The sequence below is a fragment of the Octopus sinensis genome, unplaced genomic scaffold (genome assembly GCF_006345805.1).
Source record: "Octopus sinensis unplaced genomic scaffold, ASM634580v1 Contig11749, whole genome shotgun sequence".
Lineage (NCBI taxonomy): Eukaryota > Metazoa > Mollusca > Cephalopoda > Octopoda > Octopodidae > Octopus > Octopus sinensis.
Window position 1 is genome coordinate 30706 of NW_021832434.1, and position 19295 is coordinate 50000.

Consider the following 19295-nt stretch of genomic DNA (forward strand, 5'->3'; position numbering starts at 1 on the left):
TGGCCTCATGACTGGCACAAACTGATTAGATTTTGGGATCGATCCGGAACCGGACAAGGATTCTAGACTATTTTTCCATTTTTTTCACTTAATTTTTGAGAGTGGTCGGGTTCATTTTTAGCATTTTCGTTTGTGAGAGTAGTTGAGTTTATTTCAGATATTCTCATTTTAAAAATCATCTCCGGCTAATTGTTGAGGGGGATGTTGGTGTTGTGTGGGCAAAGGTTTGCACTCTCTGGGTGCTCTTGTTAAAATTCTTTCGAATGAATCATGCATTATCTCATAGCTTGAGATTCCTATGATGCAATTGTATACTTTTAGAATGACATTTTAAGGTAGGTGCAAGGGGATGGATCTGGCCAGTTTGTACATATAAAAGGGAGAATATTTTGGCTGGATTAAATGCTAAAGGGTTTAGGGGATGTAACGACTGCTGTACAAAATCTCTTTTAAAACAATGTCTTGAATAATTAAAAATTTGCATCTTAGCAACAAAATCCAAGCAGTTATTGTTAGCGACTATCAAGGAAAAGGGGAGATAATTTTGAGAAAGAATTACTCTTCTCAATGTTAATTTTCACAAGTGTTCCAGCTATGACCATCCTGTCTGAATAAAAAATAGGATAGTAATAGATGGATTGTCTTTGATCATAGGTCTGCAAGGAAGGACACATTAAATAGTGCAGTCTTAGATACACTATGCCTGAATAAAAGACAGGATGGTCATAGCTGGAACATCTTTGATCATAGATCTACAGGATCACATTAGAAAATGTAGTCCAAGATGCATTGTGTCTGAATAAAAGACAGGATGGTCAGATCAGGAATATCTCTTTGATCATAGGTCTGCTGGATCAAGTCTGGCCTGGGGTTAAATAACAAGGACTTCAGAATATCACATATCGACCAAAATACACTTGGCCCTAACGACCCCACCACACCCTCTACCACTGTTTCTTATTTCTTTACTACCCACAAGGGGCTAAACACAGAGGGGACAAACAAGGACAGACATAGGTATTAAATCGATCACATCGACCCCAGTGCGTAACTGGTACTTATTTAATTGACCCCAAAAGGGTGAAAGACAAAGTCTACCTCGGCGGAATTTGAACTCAGAACGTATCGGCAGACAAATTGCCTATTTTTTTTACTACCCAAAAGAGGCTAAACACACAGGGACGAACAAGGACAGACAAATGGATTAAGTCGATTATATCGACCCCAGTACGTAACTGGTACTTATTTAATCAACCCCCGAAAGGATGAAAGGCAAAGTCTACCTCGGCGGAATTTGAACTCAGAACGTAACGGCAGATGAAATACCGCTAAGCATTTCACCTGACATGCTAACATTTCTGCCAGCTTGCCACCTATCTACCACTTTCTGCTGACATTCCTGCTCGGCCCCAGCCACTCCCACTCAAATAACCAGCCCTTCCTTTTCTCTCAGTGGGATGGTCATTTGGAAAGCATTTAACTTACCACTCCATTAACGATCTGCACCAACATAAAATCTTCGGTTCCGTGGACGGCAAACAGGACACCAGACATTGACCTTGGCTTGACCTCCATCGTGACCTTTAGGTCAGTGCCAATGTGGTATTTGTCAACTAGAAAGAAGAGAGAGTGTGAGAAAGAGAAAGGATGAAGTGAGTGTGAGGATGAGTTTGAAGTGTTGAGTGTAACGTGATGAGTGTGAGGTAGTAAGAATGAGATGTTGAGTGAAGTGTCAAGTGTGAGGTGATGGGCATCTGCTAGCTTGCCATTTTTTGCTGTCATAGTGACAACAATAACAATCCTTTCTACTGGAAGCACAAGGTTTCAAATTTGGGGGAAGCGATTAAGTCGATTACATCGACCCCAGTATGTAGCTGGTATTTTTTAATTGACCCCAGAAGGATGAAAGCAAAGTCGACTTTGGCAGAATTTGAATGGATTAAGTCAATTATATCGAACCTCAGTGCATAACTGGTACTTATTTAATTGACCCCCGAAAGGATGAAAGGTGAAGTCGACCTCGGCGGAATTTGAACTTAGAACATAGTGGCAGACAAATTACCTATTTTTTTACTACCCACAAGGGGCTAAACACACAGGGAACGAACAAGGACAGACAAATGGATTAAATCGAATATATTTTGCCTCGCATGCTAGCGATTCTGCAAGCTTGCTGTCTTACAATAACAATAATAACGAGGGTAGACCATGCCCCCAAAACTGCTATATTGAGGACTGCTAGGATTTTGGGATTGGTACTCGGGTGTTGAACACCTTCCACGATACCTAACACCTAAGTACCAAGTCTTATAATTCACGGAAAGAGACCCTGTGAGACCTTTGGCAACAGGATGCTGTCTGCTTTTAAAGGATTAACTGGAGCAAGTTAGATTGAGAGCCCTGACAAGAAAAATATATTAAGAAGGATAAAGGTGGATGTGGCCCCATAAGAGTGCAGGAGAGCCTTGGCAGTGAAAGAGGAAACTCTTGACTGAGTATTTGCCAAACAGTGTACAAGACGTGTTACAGTGTGCTTTTAATGCAGAAGGGTTTACCCTCAATGGGGTTGAGTGTACTAAAGGGTTCTGTTCATGAATAGTCAACGAGAGGGAAGGAACACAACCCTGCTGGCAATTATAGGGTCCGTTCTATCAATCTATCTCTCTGTCTGTCTGTCCGTCCATCCACCCATCCATTTATCTATATCTATTTATGGATCTTTCTATCTATCTATCTCTCTATCTATGTATCTATCTGTCTGTCTGTCTGTCTATCTATCTATCTCTCTATCTATGTATCTATCTGTCTGTCTGTCTGTCTATCTATCTCTCTATCTATGTATCTATCTGTTTGTCTGTCTGTCTATCTATCTATCTCTCTATGTATCTATCTGTCTGTCTGTCTGTCCGTCTATCTATTTCTCTATCTATCTATCTGTCTGTCTGTCTATCTATTTCTCTATCTATCTATCTGTCTGTCTGTCTATCTATTTCTCTATCTATCTATCTGTCTGTCTGTCTATCTATTTCTCTATCTATCTATCTGTCTGTCTGTCTATCTATTTCTCTATCTATCTATCTGTCTGTCTGTCTGTCTGTCTATATATCTATCTATCTGTCTATCAATATACATGCTTGCCTAACTATATTATGTTATGTATACATGTCATATACATAACATTCATGAATATATATTATGTAAAGTATATAGGTTATGTATATATATATATGTATGTATGTGTTTATATTATGAATCTGTACTTACAAAGTTTGACATATCCATCTATGAAGAATGTACCAAACTCTGCCATACCAGAACAAGGTTCCACGTTGAAGGATTTACTCTGGTCTTCTGTTATCTTCTTCTTGCTGAATTTAATGTTCTTCAAGCATCCTATAAACTGTAGATTCATGTTCTGAAAAGGGAAAAATTACGTCAGTGGGAGCATAGTAACTGGCTGTGTGTCACATTCACCCATACATCCTCTGCATACACATAGTTATCTACACAAATATTTCTTTACTAGCCACAAGGGGCTAAACACAGAAGGGACAAACAAGGACAGACGAAGGGATTAAGTCGATTATATCGACCCCAGTGCGTAACTGGTACTTATTTAATCGACCCCGAAAGGATGAAAGGTAAAGTCGACCTCGGCGGTATTTGAACTCAGAACGTAACGGCAGACGAAATACTGCTAAGCATTTCGCCCGACGTGCTAACGGTTCTGCCAGCTCGCCGCCTTTCTTGCAGTTTATACCAATACATCATCATCGTCATCGTCGTTGTTTAACATCTGCTTTCCGTGCTGGCATGGATTGGACGGTTTGACTGAGGGCTGGGGAGCCAGAAGGCTGAACCAGGCTGCAATCTGATCTGGCTAAGTTTCGACAGCAGGATGCCCTTCCTATCGCCAACCACTCCGGGAATGTAGTGGATGCTTTTTACGTGCCACCAGTACAGGAACCCGTCAGGCGGCACTGGCAACGGCCTAAAGCAAAATTTTTTCAGCAGCCCTTAAAATACTATTGTGTACCCTCGATTTACTATTTTGTAGTGTTGCCCCCACCCCAAATATCTCATGGACCCTCAGGGGAAATGGACCCTAGTTGAGAACCAATTAACCTACCTTTAGATTTCTTCTGGCCAGTTTCTGATTCTCTGGACTCAAACCGCCAAAGCTGTATGTCCTGGTAATGTCCAGTGATGAGGTAGTTCCGGGAGATGTTGTCCGCAAGGCTTTGCCACTATCGATACTCATCGTTCCTTGTTTGTTGAATCGAAGTATTGTCACCTGCAGAAATATTAACATTATTGGAAGAGGAAAAATGAAAAACACAGAAAATATGCTAATGATAAAATGTCTGAGTGAAGGTGTTGCTAAGACTTGTTGTTACCATATATTTCTTTACTGCCAACAAGGGGCTAAACATAGAGGGGACAAACAAGGACAGACAAACGGATTAAGTCAATTGCATCGACCCCAGTGCGAAACTGGTACTTAATTTATCGACCCCGAAAGGATGAAAGGCAAAGTCGACCCCGGCGGAATTTGAACTCAGAACGTAGCGACAGACGAAATACCGCTAAGCATTTCGCCCGGCGTGCTAACGGTTCTGCCATCTGGTCCATAACATCCAGATAGGCGCAGGAGTGGCTGTGTGGTAAGTAGCTTGTTTACCAACCACATGGTTCCGGATTCAGTCCCACTGCGTGGCATCTTGGGCAAGGGTCTTCTACTATAGCCTCGGGCCGACCAATGCCTTGTGAGTGGATTTGGTAGACGGAAACTGAAAGAAGCCCGTCGTATATATGTATATATATATATATATATATATATATATGTGCGTGTGCGTGTTTGTGTGTCTGTGTTTGTCCCTCTAGCATTGCTTGACAACCGATGCTGGTGTGTTTACGTCCCCGTTACTTAGCGGTTCGGCAAAAGAGACCGATAGAATAAGTACTGGGCTTACAAAAGAATAAGTTCCGGGGTCGATTTGCTCGACTAAAGGCGGTGCTCCAGCATGGCCGCAGTCAAATGACTGAAACAAGTAAAAGAGTAAAGAGAGAGATAACACAAAAAAAAATTATGACTTCAACCCATCTATTAGATATGCGTGCTTGTGTGTTTATATGAGCTTGTGCATATGTGCCTGTGTGTGCATGTATGTATCTGTGTTTGTGCATGTATGTATGTGTACATGTGTGTATGTGCATTTCTATGTGAGGTTGTGTTTATGCATCTGTGTGCATGCATGTTGCCTCTGTGTGTGTGTGTGTGTATGTTTGTGTGTTTATGCATGCATGTTTGTGTACATGGATGTGAGCACATGTGGCTGCCTGTGTGAGTGTTTGTATGTTTGTTTGTGTGTGCCTCTATACATGCACATATCTGCATGCACGTGCAACAGAGCACATGCATACATGTGTGTGTGCACGGGTGTATATTTTCCAGCATGTTTGCTTGTACGTGCATGTATGTGTGTATACATGCATACATGTGCACGTGAGGGTGTATGGTTGCCAGTGTTTGCATGTATGTGTGTGTGCATGGTTACCCATGTGCATGTTTTGCAGATGCATGTGTGCATCTCCATGACTCACCTTATGCCATTTTCCATCATTATATGCACTGGTTGATCTGAGGGTGGCAACTCCACTTCCGCAGTTGTAGGAGAAACGCACCTCTCCACCTTTCAGGTAGACACTAATAAAGTCTCTATGTTTTTTGTCAGCAGCATAGAGTAGCACGCCATCTGGTGTCATTGTCTGGAACTCAATGGACAAGTGGTTCCTTATGGTGGTGGTAGCGGGAGGAGAAGAAGAAAAATTAAGGATTGTGGTTACAAATACATAAATATATATTTCTTTATTGCCCACAAGGGGCTAAACATAGACGGGACAAACAAGGACAGACAAAGGGATTAAGTCAATTACATCGACCCCAGTGCGTAACTGGTACTTAATTTATCGACCCCGAAAGGATGAAAGACAAAGTCGACCTCAGCGGAATTTGAACTCAGAACTCAGACCTTCGAAACGTGGAGTAGATGAAATTAAGGCGACTGAAAAAGGGGAATTTTCCTTGTTTTGTATGTCCTGTACTCTATTTTTTCGTTGTTTAAGAAAAATGTCCATTTCCTTGGTTTTGTGTTTATGTTTTCGTTTCTCATTGTGTTCGACGTTTTTTTGGTGTCCTGTACCCATATATGCATGTATATATACATGTAGAGGTAGGTACGTACATATATGTATGTATATATGCATATATTTTATTTATTTATTAATTTATTATATGACAGAATGCACGCATCCCTTTCTAAGTAAGATCGTTCTTAATACACACACACATATATATATATATATATATATATATATATACATATACATATATATGAATATTTACAGAAACTTAGAAATAATAATATTTCTATTTTTGAAAACCAGTAGATGTATTCCACTGAAATTAGGTAAATAATCCTTCGAACAGACGGTCAGCAGTGACGCTTGCTGGGTTTGGCTACTCTGCATTGATAAAGGGCAAATACCCTGAAACTACTCTGCAGATGCCTGACCAGCAAGGGGAAGTGGCTGACCTCCCCTGTTTGAAGGTTATAATGGACACAGGTTCATGTGTCACATAGCTAGCTAGATGTGATGACCCCTTTGAGCTAATCAACGGCAGCTCTAGTCCTATATTTATGGACTGCCATATTAACTTGCCAATAACTGTTAATATCCAGTACTGCTGCCGTAGTCACCTTTAGAGAGACTTAGAAATAATATTTCTATATATAAATACATATACTGGCGGTGCCCCAGGATGGCCATAGCTCGTGAGCTGAAACTAGATAAAATATAAAAAAAATATATATATATATATATATACATATATAATATATGCAATAATCCCTTGACTTTCGTGGGTGTTACATACATACATACATACATACATTCACACACACACACACACACATATATATGTGTGTGTGTGTGTGTATGTGTATATATATATATATATATATATTATATATATATATATATATATAATATATATATATATATGTATGTATGTGTATATATCAATATATATATATATAAAGTTAATCCAAACATGAAAACACAACAACGTGAGGATGTGGAACAAGTATAGTGTTATTGGGCGCTCAGGAAAGGAAAGAAAGAAGGAGGACTTAACGTTTCGAGCGGAGCTCTTCGTCAGAAACATAGGTAAAGGGAAGATCCAAGGAAGGGAAGAGGGAGGGTTTTACATTTCGAGCGGAGCTCTTCGTCGGAAACATAGGAAAAGGGAAGATGGAGGAAAATATTGCCAACGGTACACACGTGGTCACATTTAGTTCTGGGCATTTCTTTAAAGTCACAGGATCCTGGTTCTGGAGTTCCGTGGTTTTGAGAAGTATGGGACCACCACTTAACAACTATTGTTCTCAAGCCTGGAGCAGGAACACCAGACAAGGTCTCCCCCCACCCCACCCCGACCCATCCAAGCCAAGGTATGTTGCAACCATGGGCTGCAACATGGTGGATCTAATGAAATAAATTAAGTGAGGAAAGAAATAAGAAAATCCTTACTTTCTGTTGTTCTTGTTGCGAATGTTTACTTCCCATCGACTGGCATTAGATGTGGCCCCGAATCTGTGTCCTGATGCTGAATAGGAATCTGCTGCAGCAGGGACTTTGGGAAGGGCACACTGTCCTGGAGGTAACGTGGGTGGTGGTGCTGAAATAGATAATTAAATAGATATATATATATATACATATATAAAATATTATATTATATCAGGTTGGCAAGCTGGCAAAATCGTTTGCACGCCGGGCGAAATGCAGAAAAAAACTGTAGTTTACTATCGGGGAGAGAATTATATTATCAATAATAATAAAGGGTAAAATTAATTAATTAATTAAAAAATTAATAATTTTACCAAGTGCTCTCAAATCTCAAATCTTGAATTACTGTACTGAAGAGTGACAATTTCATCAATGTGAATCTATCTTAAGATAATTATCATGCGCAGGCAAAAAACTCGATGACTTCCAGTATGCAAGTTGTTCAGTGCTATAAATTGGCATAAGGTGGTGAGCTGGCAGAAACGTTAGCACCTTGGGCAAGTGTCTTCTACTATAGCCTCGGGCCGACTAAAGCCTTGTGAGTGGATTTGGTAGACGGAAACTGAAAGAAGCCCGTCGTGTGTATATATATATATATATATTATATATATATATATATATATATAGGCGCAGGAATAGCTGTGTAGTAAGTAGCTTGTTTACCAACCACATGGTTCTGGGTTCAGTCCCACTGTGTGGCACCTTGGGCAAGTGTCTTCTACTACAGCCTCAGGCCAACCAAAGCCTTGTGAGTGGATTTGGTAGACGGAAACTGAAAGAAGCCTGTCGTATATATATGTATGTGTATGTGTGTGTGTTTGTGTGTCTGTGTTTGTCCCTCTAGCATTGCTTGACAACCGATGCTGGGGTGTTTATGTCCCCGTCACTTAGCAGTTCGGCAAAAGAGACCGATAGAATAAGTACTGGGCTTACAAAAAGAATAAGTCCCGGGGTCGATTTGCTCGATTAAAAGGCAGTGCTCCAGCATGGCCGCAGTCAAATGACTGAAACAAGTAAAAGAGAGAACCCCTTAAAACAGCCTGTGTTTTGGTATTTAAAATCAATTTTTAACTTCCTTGCATCAGTAAATTTAGTCACGGTTGGTGACTTCTTCAGAATTTCAGAATTCCAGAATATCAAAATCAAAAGAATCACGGAGTACTTACTGGCTGGAACGACTGATGTTGATGGGACTGTGGTTGATATGTCCAGGGGACAGATGTTTACCCTCACACCGGGACTGTGTTTGGCTGTGGCAAAATTAAAGAATCTACAAAGAAGAAAGCAACATTAATCATTATTACTGTTGTTGTTATTATTATTATTATTATTATTATTGCTATTATTATTATCATTATTATTATTATTATTACTATTATTATTATTATTATTACTATTATTATTATTATTATTGCTATTATTATTATTAGGGGACAGTGTACGTAGGGATAGTGTATACAGGAACAGTGTACTTAGGGACTGTGTACTTAGGGACAGTGTACTTAAGGACAGTGTACACAGGGGCAGTGTACATAGGGATAGTGTACTCAGGGACAGTGTACACAGGGACAGTGTACACAGGGACAGAGTACTCGGGACAGTGTACACAGGGACAGTGTACATAGGGACAGTGTACTTAGGGACAGTGTACTTAGGGACAGTGTACTTGGGACAGTGTACATAGGGATAGTGTACTCAGGGACAGTGTACTAGGAGACAGTGTACCTGGGGACAGTATACTTAGGGACAGTGTACATAGGGATAGTGTACACAGGGACCATGTACTTAGGGACATTGTACTTTGGGACAGTGTACTTAGGGACAGTGTACACAGGGCAGTGTACATAGGGATAGTATATATTGGGACCGTGTACTTAGGGACACAGTGTGCTTAGAGATAGTGTACTTAGGGTTTGTGTACATAAGGACAGTGTACATAAGAACATTGTGTGTTTAGAGGTAAAGTGTATTTAGACAGTGTGTTTAGAGATACAATGTATTTAGATTGCAGAGTCAATGTACTTATTGAGACAGTGTACTCAAAGACAGTGTATTTAGAGAGAAAGTGTATTAAGAGGCACAATATATTTTGAGAGATATTATACTTAGAGACAGTGTATTTAGAAAGAAAGTGTACTTACAGGCCATTTATAGTAACGTCTTCTATACAACCATAGAACTGAACATCTGGTACACCTCCAGGGAGGCTAATATCTTCAGGTATGCCACCAAAATACAGTTGTACATCTGCGTTCAGTCCTGTTGTGGCAAGGCCGACTGCCATATCGACGTCGTTGATGTTGAGGGTCAGCTCCTGGCCATCTTGCACCACAGAGATGTAGTGCCAGCTGCCGTCGTTGTAGTTACCGATCTTACTTTTCACCTCCGGTCCGTTGTCTCGTACTACTGTGATGTGACCGGATGAGACGAATATGGCCAGATACCGCCTCTGTTGATGGTGGGTGGGGGAAAGAGAGAGAAGTAAGAGGTTAGAGTAATGTAAGTAGAAGTAGGGAGAGAAATGAGGGTGATAGTGAAGAAAAGGAAAGACAAGAGTGAGTGAGAGTAGGAGGAAGGGGAAACAAAGGAGGGTGAGAGAGAGAGGGAAATAGATAGAGAGAGAAAGGGCTTTCCAAGAATTCCGTCTATTTATCATCTACTTATACATTTTGAAGGCGCATGGCTCAGTGGTTAGAGCGTCGAGCTTACGATCGTGAGGTTGTGAGCTCGAATCCCGGACCGGGCTGCGTGTTGTGTTCTTGAGCAAGACACTTTATTTCACGTTGCTCCAGTTAACTCAGCTGTAGAAATGAGTTGCAGTGTCACAGGTGGCAAGCTGTATCGGCCCCTTTGCCTTTCCCTTGGATAACACTGGTGGCGTGGAGAGGGGAGGCCGGTATGCATGGGCGACTGCTGGTCTTCCATAAAAGAAAACCAACCTTGCCCAGACTTGTGACTAGGAGGGCTTACAAAGAATAAGTCCTGGGGTCGATTTGCTCAACTAAAGGCGCTGCTCCAGCATGGCCGCAGTCAAATGACTGAAACCAGTAAAAGAGTAAAAGAGAGTATGTGTGTGTGTATCAAAGGAAGCCATATTAGTACCAAAAGGTAATCTTTGTATCCAACTTAATATGGATGTCTTGTTAGAACACACAATACTGTGTCATTAGCCTTGAGAGACCCTCTCGAACAGGCACTTGGTACATAAAAGCCCACACAGATACACTGTAACAGACTAGAACAGTTGTGTCATGGGTGTTGAAACTCCCATATCCTGAGATTTCTTTCTAGTGGAACTCATCAGTTGGAGGCATCCGGTCACTGTATGCCAGCAGTCAAATCTTGTTGCTACGATACAAAGAATATCAACATCATTTCAGACACTGATGTTGTAAGTAGCCATCAATCAGGTTTATTGACAATTAATTGTAAGTGGTGGAAGTCATATTGGCACCAAAATGAATGAGAGAAAGGGGAGGGAGAGAGGGAGAGGGGTGAGGTAGGGGGAGAGGGACACAGACAGACAGAGGGAGAGAGACAGAAAGAGAGAGGGAGGAAGGGGAGAGAAAGGGAAAAAGAGGGGAGAGAGACAGAGAGAGAAAGCGAGAGACAGAAAGGGAAAGGGAGAGAGAGGAGAGAGAGAAAGCGAGAGAGAGAGGGAGAGAGAGAGAAAGGGAGGGAGAGGGGGAGAGAGCGAGAGACAGAGGGAGAGAGACAGAGAGAGAAAGGGAGAGAGAGAGCGAGACAGACAGAGAGAGACAGAAAGAAAGGGAAGAGAGAGAGCGAGAGAGAGAAACAGAGGGAGAGCGAGACAGAGAGAGAAAGAGAGAAAGAGAGAAAGAGAGAGAGAAAGCGAGAGACAGAGGGGAGAGAGAGAGAGAGAGAGCGAGAGACAGAAAAAGAGACAAAGAGATAAAGAGAAAGAGAGAGATTTGAAACTTTTGTGTGGTGAAAGGAAAGACAAGAAGACAAGGAAGAAACCAGAAACACAGAGGAGGAGGAGAAGAATGCAATAAAAATAATTAAAAAGAGCAGGTGAGAAGAGGGCTTAATTAACGAATTAATTAAATTCAACGATAACAGTGTCGAAAAAAAGTTCACTAATTACATGGATGGAAGCACTCCGTCGGTTACGACGACGAGGGTTCTGGTTGATCCGACCAACGGAACAGCCTGCTCGTGAAATTAACGTGTAAGTGGCTGAGCACTCCACAGACACGTGCACCCTTAACGTAGTTCTCGGGGATATTTAGCGTGACACAGAGAGTGACAAGGCCGGCCCCTTGAAATACAGGTACAACAGAAACAGGAAGTAAGAGTGAGAGAAAGTTGTGGTGAAAGAGTACAGCAGGGATCACCACCCTCCCCTGCCGGAGCCTCGGATGGAAGCACTCTGTCGGTTACGACGACGAGGGTTCTGGTTGAACCGACCAACGGAACAGCGTGCTCGTGAAATTAACGTGTAAGTGGCTGAGTACTCCACAGACACGTGTACCCTTAACGTAGTTCTCGGGGATATTCAGCGTGACACAGAGAGTGACAAGGCCGGCCCCTTGAAATACAGGTACAACAGAAACAGGAAGTAAGAGTGAGAGAAAGTTGTGGTGAAAGAGTACAGCAGGGATCGCCACCATCCCCTGCCGGAGCCTCGGATGGAAGCACTCTGTCGGTTACGACGACGAGGGTTCCGGTTGAACCGACCAACGGAACAGCGTGCTCGTGAAATTAACGGGTAAGTGGCTGAGTACTCCACAGACACGTGTACCCTTAACGTAGTTCTCGGGGATATTCAGCGTGACACAGAGAGTGACAAGGCCGGCCCCTTGAAATACAGGTACAACAGAAACAGGAAGTAAGAGTGAGAGAAAGTTGTGGTGAAAGAGTACAGCAGGGATCACCACCATCCCCTGCCGGAGCCTCGGATGGAAGCACTCCGTCGGTTACGACGACGAGGGTTCCGGTTGATCCGATCAACGGAACAGCGTGCTCGTGAAATTAACGGGTAAGTGGCTGAGTACTCCACAGACATGTGTACCCTTAACGTAGTTCTCGGGGATATTCAGCGTGACACAGAGAGTGACAAGGCCGGCCCCTTGAAATACAGGTACAACAGAAATAGGAAGTAAGAGTGAGAGAGAAAGTTGTGGTGAAAGAGTACAGCAGGGATCACCACCACCCCCTGCCGGAGCCTCGTGGAGCTTTTTAGGTGTTTTCGCTCAATAAACACTCACAACGCCCGGTCTGGGAATCGAAACCGCGATCCTATGACCGCTAGTCCGATGCCCTAACCACTGGGCCATTGCGCCTCCACACTAATTACATATTACTCACCTCATTAGAAGGAGACTGTGCAAACATTAATAAACCATCGGACTGTTCTGTTCGGATCTTCATCGTTAGGTGGAAGCGAGGGCTGGTGGTCATTTCCAGGTATTTGGTTACGTAGTTCTTACCTGGAGGTGGGAAGTTCACCCCTCGGGCAATCTGGTTGGGTGGGTGGGAATGAACGGGTAGCAGTGCGTTTGTTGTAGTAGGGTAGTTGTGGTGGCAATGGTGACGATGATGGTTGTGGTGATGGTGGTTGTTATAATGGTAGTGTTGGTGGCGATGGTGGTTGTGGTGGTGATAATGGTAGAGTGGTGATGATGATTATGGTGGTAATGGTGGTGGCAATGGTGACGATGATGGTTGTGGTGATGGTGGTAGTGGTGGTGGTAATGGTAACGATGATGGTTGTGGTGATGGTGGTAGTGGTGGTTGTTGTTATAATGGTAGTGTTGGTGGCGATGGTGGTTGTGGTGATTGTGGTGGTGGTGGCAGCGATGATGGTTGTGGCATTGGTGGTGGCGGTGGTAGTGATTGTGGTGGTGGCCATGGTGGTTGTGTTGACAGTGATGGAAGTTGTAGCGGTAACGGTGGTTGTGGTGGTGGTGAAGGCAAGTGTTTGGGGACAGGTGAAAGGGGACAGATTTAAAAAAAGAAGGAAAAGAAAGAATGATTTAGTGGAGATAATCATTGATGGTACAAATAATTTAACAATTTATTATACTATTATTATAGTAGTAGTAGTAGTAGTAGTAGTAGTAGCAGTAGTAATTATTCTATCAGTCCCTTTAGTTGAACCGTTAAGTTATGAGGATGTAAACACACCAACACCAGTTGTCAAGCAGTGATGGGGGGGGCAAACACAGACATAAATCATTCATCATTGTTTGACCGTGGTCGAGACAATGGAATTTGCCATGCTACGCCAGACTTCACGGTCCATCATGGCATTACAGAGGTCCTGTTGCTGGATGCCTGTATCCCTGGGGATTACATCAGGGTAGGAGAGTGTGCGCCCTCTGGTGTCGCGAGCAGATGGCTTCCAGAGGAGAAGAGTAGGGCAAGTGTCTTCTGCTATAGCCTCGGGCCGACCAAAGCCTTGTGAGTGGATTTGGTAGACGGAAACTGAAAGAAGCCCGTCGTATATATGTATATATATATGTGTGTGTGCGTGTATGTTTGTGTTTGTCCCCCTAGCATTGCTTGACAACCGATGCTGGTGTGTTTACGTCCCCGTAACTTAGCGGTTCGGCAAAAAGAGGCCGATAGAATAAGTACTGGGCTTACAAAGAATAAGTCCCAGGGGTCAAGCTGCTCGATTAAAGGCGGTACTCCAGCATGGCCGCAGTCGAATGACTGAAACAAGTAAAAGAGTAAAGAGTAAAGGAGAGTAAAGTGAGGACTCACCTGTTCTGGACAACCTGGAATAACTTTGTGAGCCAGAATTCTGTTTTCAAATCCTGTGCTGTCTGTGTTAAACTGTAGGCTCTTTATACAGCCATTGAAACCAAAATTTGATAAATTGCTTTAATAAAGAAGAAAATAGGGGGTGAAATTAATCTTTATATATAAAAGTGAAGTTGTGTGTCTGTCTCCTACGATTTAGATTTCTAACTACTCCCACATTTTGCGGTGCAGTTTAACCAAAACCGGGTATCTTATAGTTGTGATTCATATTGAGCCCTTCTGGGTATTAGCGCGCGTCTACGATGAGTCTACGATTTAAAAAATTTACCATAATTTTTTTCAATTTTGAATGCATTTTTTTCGCTATTATATAAGGGAAGTAACTCTCGAAAAATGTCTACGATGAGTCAACGATTTAAAAAAAATTTACCATAATTTTTTTCCCATTTTTAATGCATTTTTTTGCTATAACTCTCTAAAAATGCTTATATAGTTATTTCCCTTACAAACCCGAGCAACGCCGGGCTATACTGCTAGTTAATAATAAACTTAATAATGATGATGGTGATAAACATAGATGCACATAGAGATATAAGCATGCGCAAATGAAGACATACAATAGCAATACAAAATGGCTGACAGTTAGTAAGGAGAGACACACAAATAAGAAACAAGAAAACAAAGGACCACTGATGAGGTCACAGGAGTGTGGCGAAAGAACTCTGGCCGAAATAAGATTAAGATTAATGTAAAAAATAAATAACACTGAAGCAAAGTAACACCAAATATGTAGTGCGTGTGTTTTTATTGGCTAAATTGGCAAAATGACCATTCCAAAATACAATATATATATATACATATACATATATATATATATATATATATATATATATATATATATATATATATATATTTATATATTTGTTGTGCAATATTTTTTATGTGAAGTCGTGTGTTGAAACAGATATTGTTATATTTCGAAATGGTCATTTTGCCAGTTTAGCCAATAAAAACACACGCACTATATATTTGGTGTTATTTTGCTTCAGTGTTATTTATTTTTTACATTAATCTTAATCTTATTTCGGCCAGAGTTCTTTTGTCACACTTCTGTGACCTCATAAGAAAGAAGAAAGCAAAGGACCACTGATGAGGTCACAGGAGTGTGACGAAAGAACCTTGGCCGAAATAAGATTCAGATTAATGTAAAAAATAAATAACACTGAAGCAAAATAACACCAAATATATAGTGCGTGTGTTTTTATTGGCTAAACTGGCAATATGACCATTCCGAAATATAACAAAGACGTTGGTAATAATCGTTTCTAAATATAAGGGCAAGGTCTTAAATTGGTGGGGTGGGTCAAGTTGATAACATTGGTGCTTAGGGGTTAGGGTGTTGGACTCATGGCTACAAGATTGTGGCTTTGACTCCTGGACTGGGTGATACATTGTGTTCTTGGGCAAAACACTTCATTCCATATTGCTTCCATTATTATTATTATTTCTTTATTGCCCACAGGGGGCTAAACATAGAGGGGACAAACAAGGACAAAGGGATTAAGTTGATTACATCGACCCCAGTGCGTAACTGATACTTATTTAATTGACTCTGAAAGGATGAAAGGCAAAGTTGACCTTGGCGGAATTTGAACTCAGAACATAACGGCAGATGAAATACTGCTAAGCATTTCACCTGGAGTGCTAACGTTTCTGCCAGCTCATCACCATAATAATAATAATAATAATAATAATGGCATTTTCTACTATAGGCGCAAGGCTTGAAATTTAGGCTGGTGGTGGTAGAGGGGACTAGTTGATTACATCAACTCCAGTGTTTCCCTGGTATTTGATTTATTGACCTTGAACATGGCCGATGCCAGCGCTGCCTTGACTGGCTTCTGTGCCGTTGGCACGTTAAAAGCACCAACCGATCGTGACCGCTGCCAGACTCCCCTGGCACCTGTGCCGGTGGCATGTAAAAAGTACCCACTACACTCGCGGAGTGGTTGGTGTTAGGAAGGGCATCCAGCCGTAGAAACACTGCCAGATCAGATTGGGGCCTGGTGCAGCCTCCTGGCTTCCCAGACCCCGGTCGAACCGTCCAACCCATGCTAGTGCGGAAACTGGACATTAAACGATGATGATGATGAAAGGAAGACAGGCAATGATAACCTTGGTGAAATTTGAACTCAGAACGTAGTGGCAAACAAAATACCTTAACAGCAACAATGGTTTCAAATTTGGGGTAGAGAAGGGAATGTTTAAAGTGATTGACCAGAGAGACTTGTAGACCGAGCTAATGCTATTAGGAGAAGAAAATGGTTGTACTATAATGCTTTGAGAAAAAAATTGTTTTTATGTGAAATTAAACACATTGAAACTCCGACGTCTGGCAGCTGACTTGGCAGACACCCATAAAATTATCAACCATCGTACAAACAATAACTCTGAGCACCTTTTCGAACTCCACCCGTCTAACACCCGTGGACATATTTACAAAGTCAGAAAACAGCACAGCTCCCATGACTTTAGGAAACATTTTTTCACACTGAGAGTTGCTGAAGCATGGAACAAACTGCCGGCATCAGTTGTTAGTCATCGGAGCACTGCATCCTTCAGAACTTCCATGCTTTCTGAGATTCGCCAACACTACACCTGATTTTCTCCCCTCCATACACACACAAGCATGTATCTGACTCATACATTGTTCACTTCCCAGACATTTGTACATTACTGCATACACTTTATATGCACTTTCTGACAAGTTGTGGTGCACCTGAGCACTGTATACAATAATTTCATTATTATTATTTAAGAATCAGACAGATTTGAACTCACTTTCTAGGCATGTCTAGATAATCATTATAACCTCCAATGAAGAGTTTCTTTACAGCTAACATTTTCAGGTTTCCTGGAGATGTGTCCAAATCTGCAAAGGGAAGCAATGGGAAATCACTTTAGAAAATTTAAGAGCGAAACAGATGATGGGTAGAAAAAGAGAAGAAAATAAACCAGGACCATTGTCTGCCCTGAAAGTCTTTATTAAAATCAGATTCGTTGACTGGCATCTGTGCTAGCGGGGTGCAAAGAGCACCATACAAGTGTGATCGTTGACAGAGCGGCTAACCGGCTTCCGTGCCAGTGGCACATAAAAGGCCCCATTCAAGTGTGATCGTTACTAGCGACGCCTTACTGGCACTCGAGCCCCGTGCTAGTAGGGTATTAAGGGCACCATCCGAGCATGATCATTGCCAGAACGGCTGAATGGCCTCCGTGCCGGTGGCACATAGAAGGCACCATTCGAGTGTGATCGTTACCAGCGTCACCTTACTGGCACTCGAGCCCCGTGCTCGTAGGGTATTAAGAGCACCATCCGAGCATGATCGTTGCCAGAACGGCTAAATGGCCTCCGTGCCGGTGGCACATAAAAGGCCCCATTCGAGTGTGATCGTTACCAGTGTCACCTTACTGGCACTCGAGCCCCGTGCTAGTAGAGTATTAAGGGCACCATCTGAGCGTGATCGTTGCCAGAACGGCTGAATGGCCTGAATGCATTTTTTTGCTATAACTCTCTAAAAATGCTTATATAGTTATTTCCCTTACAAACCCGAGCAACGCCGGGCGATACTGCTAGTATATATATATATATATATATATACATTTGTAAATACATACACATTCATATATATATAACAGCAGGAACAACAACAACAACAACATTAACAGCAAAACTCACATGTTGCTGTTCCTGAATCCATACTGAGATGTCCTTCCTGGAAATGTCGTCGTATTTGGACCTGGTGCCATTTTCCGTCGTTATAACGTTCTTTCGTCGCAATAAACGCACGTCCACCGCCCAGGTCATACTGGTACACAATACGACCGTCTCGCATGTCGATGGACGCAAAATCTTGTGACTTTGTGTCGTACATTAGCAGCAGCAGTCCGTCGGGTTTGAACGTGTTGAAAGAGAGGCTGATGTCGAATTTCTTCTGCACGTTGTACGCGGCTTTCAGCTCGAAGTAGCTGTCTCCATCGAACCTGTAGCCATCGAAGGTCTTCCGTTTGATCAACCTGTAAAGAGAGGTGGTGAACGTACAACGTGATGTGACATGAGGAGGCAAAAATTTTCTAGGGTCAGACATGGGGAGGCAAAATTTTCTAGGGTCAGACATGGGGAGGCAAAATTTTCTAGGGTCAGACATGGGGAGGCAAAATTTTCTAGGGTCAGACATGGGGAGGCAAAATTTTCTAGGGTCAGACATGGGGAGGCAAAATTTTCTAGGGTCAGACATGGGGAGGCAAAATTTTCTAGGGTCAGACATGGGGAGGCAAAATTTTCTAGGGTCAGACATGGGGAGGCAAAATTTTCTAGGGTCAGACATGGGGAGGCAAAATTTTCTAGGGTCAGACATGGGGAGGCAAAATTTTCTAGGGTCAAACATGGGGAGGCAAAATTTTCTAGGGTCAGACATGGGGAGGCAAAATTTTCTAGGGTCAGACATGGGGAGGCAAAATTATCTAGGGTCAGACATGGGGAGGCAAAATTTTCTAGGGTCTAGTTTCCAAACTAGACAATGCTTGCTCATTGTGGAGGTACATGGCCTAGTAGTTAGAGCAGCGGACTTGCGGTCGAGGGATTGCGAGTTCGAATCTCAGACCGGGCAATGTGTGTGTTTATGAGCGAAACACCTAAGCTCCACGCGGCTCCGGCAGAAGGTAATGGCGAAATTTCTGCCGACTCTTTCGCCTGCATCTAGCAGCTCACCTGTGTTTTGGAACAGTGTCCCGTCCAGGTGGGGAACCTATATGCCAAGGAAACTAGCCCTTATGAGCCAGGCATGGCTCAAGAAGGAACAAAAAAAAAAAGAAGCTTGCTTATCGCCCAATATGTTTCTCACAAGTGTCTGGAAACAAGAAGCAATTCTTGT

The 19295-nt window shown here is 42.4% G+C and overlaps 1 protein-coding gene across 1 annotated transcript in view; it reads right to left on the bottom strand.

The window, feature by feature from the left end:
- The window catches only part of LOC115229089 (laminin subunit alpha), a 93557-nt gene that overhangs the window by 4953 nt on the left and 69309 nt on the right, over positions 1–19295 (bottom strand). The window contains exons 40-50 of the mRNA XM_029799512.2: positions 18101–18438; positions 17203–17293; positions 14362–14479; positions 12961–13113; positions 9771–10078; positions 8796–8899; positions 7594–7741; positions 5605–5794; positions 4130–4294; positions 3265–3415; positions 1486–1613 (exon numbers count right to left, since the gene is read on the bottom strand). Of these exons, the coding sequence (XP_029655372.1) occupies positions 1486–1613; positions 3265–3415; positions 4130–4294; positions 5605–5794; positions 7594–7741; positions 8796–8899; positions 9771–10078; positions 12961–13113; positions 14362–14479; positions 17203–17293; positions 18101–18438 (1894 nt within the window). The remainder of the gene's footprint in view (positions 1–1485; positions 1614–3264; positions 3416–4129; positions 4295–5604; positions 5795–7593; positions 7742–8795; positions 8900–9770; positions 10079–12960; positions 13114–14361; positions 14480–17202; positions 17294–18100; positions 18439–19295) is intronic.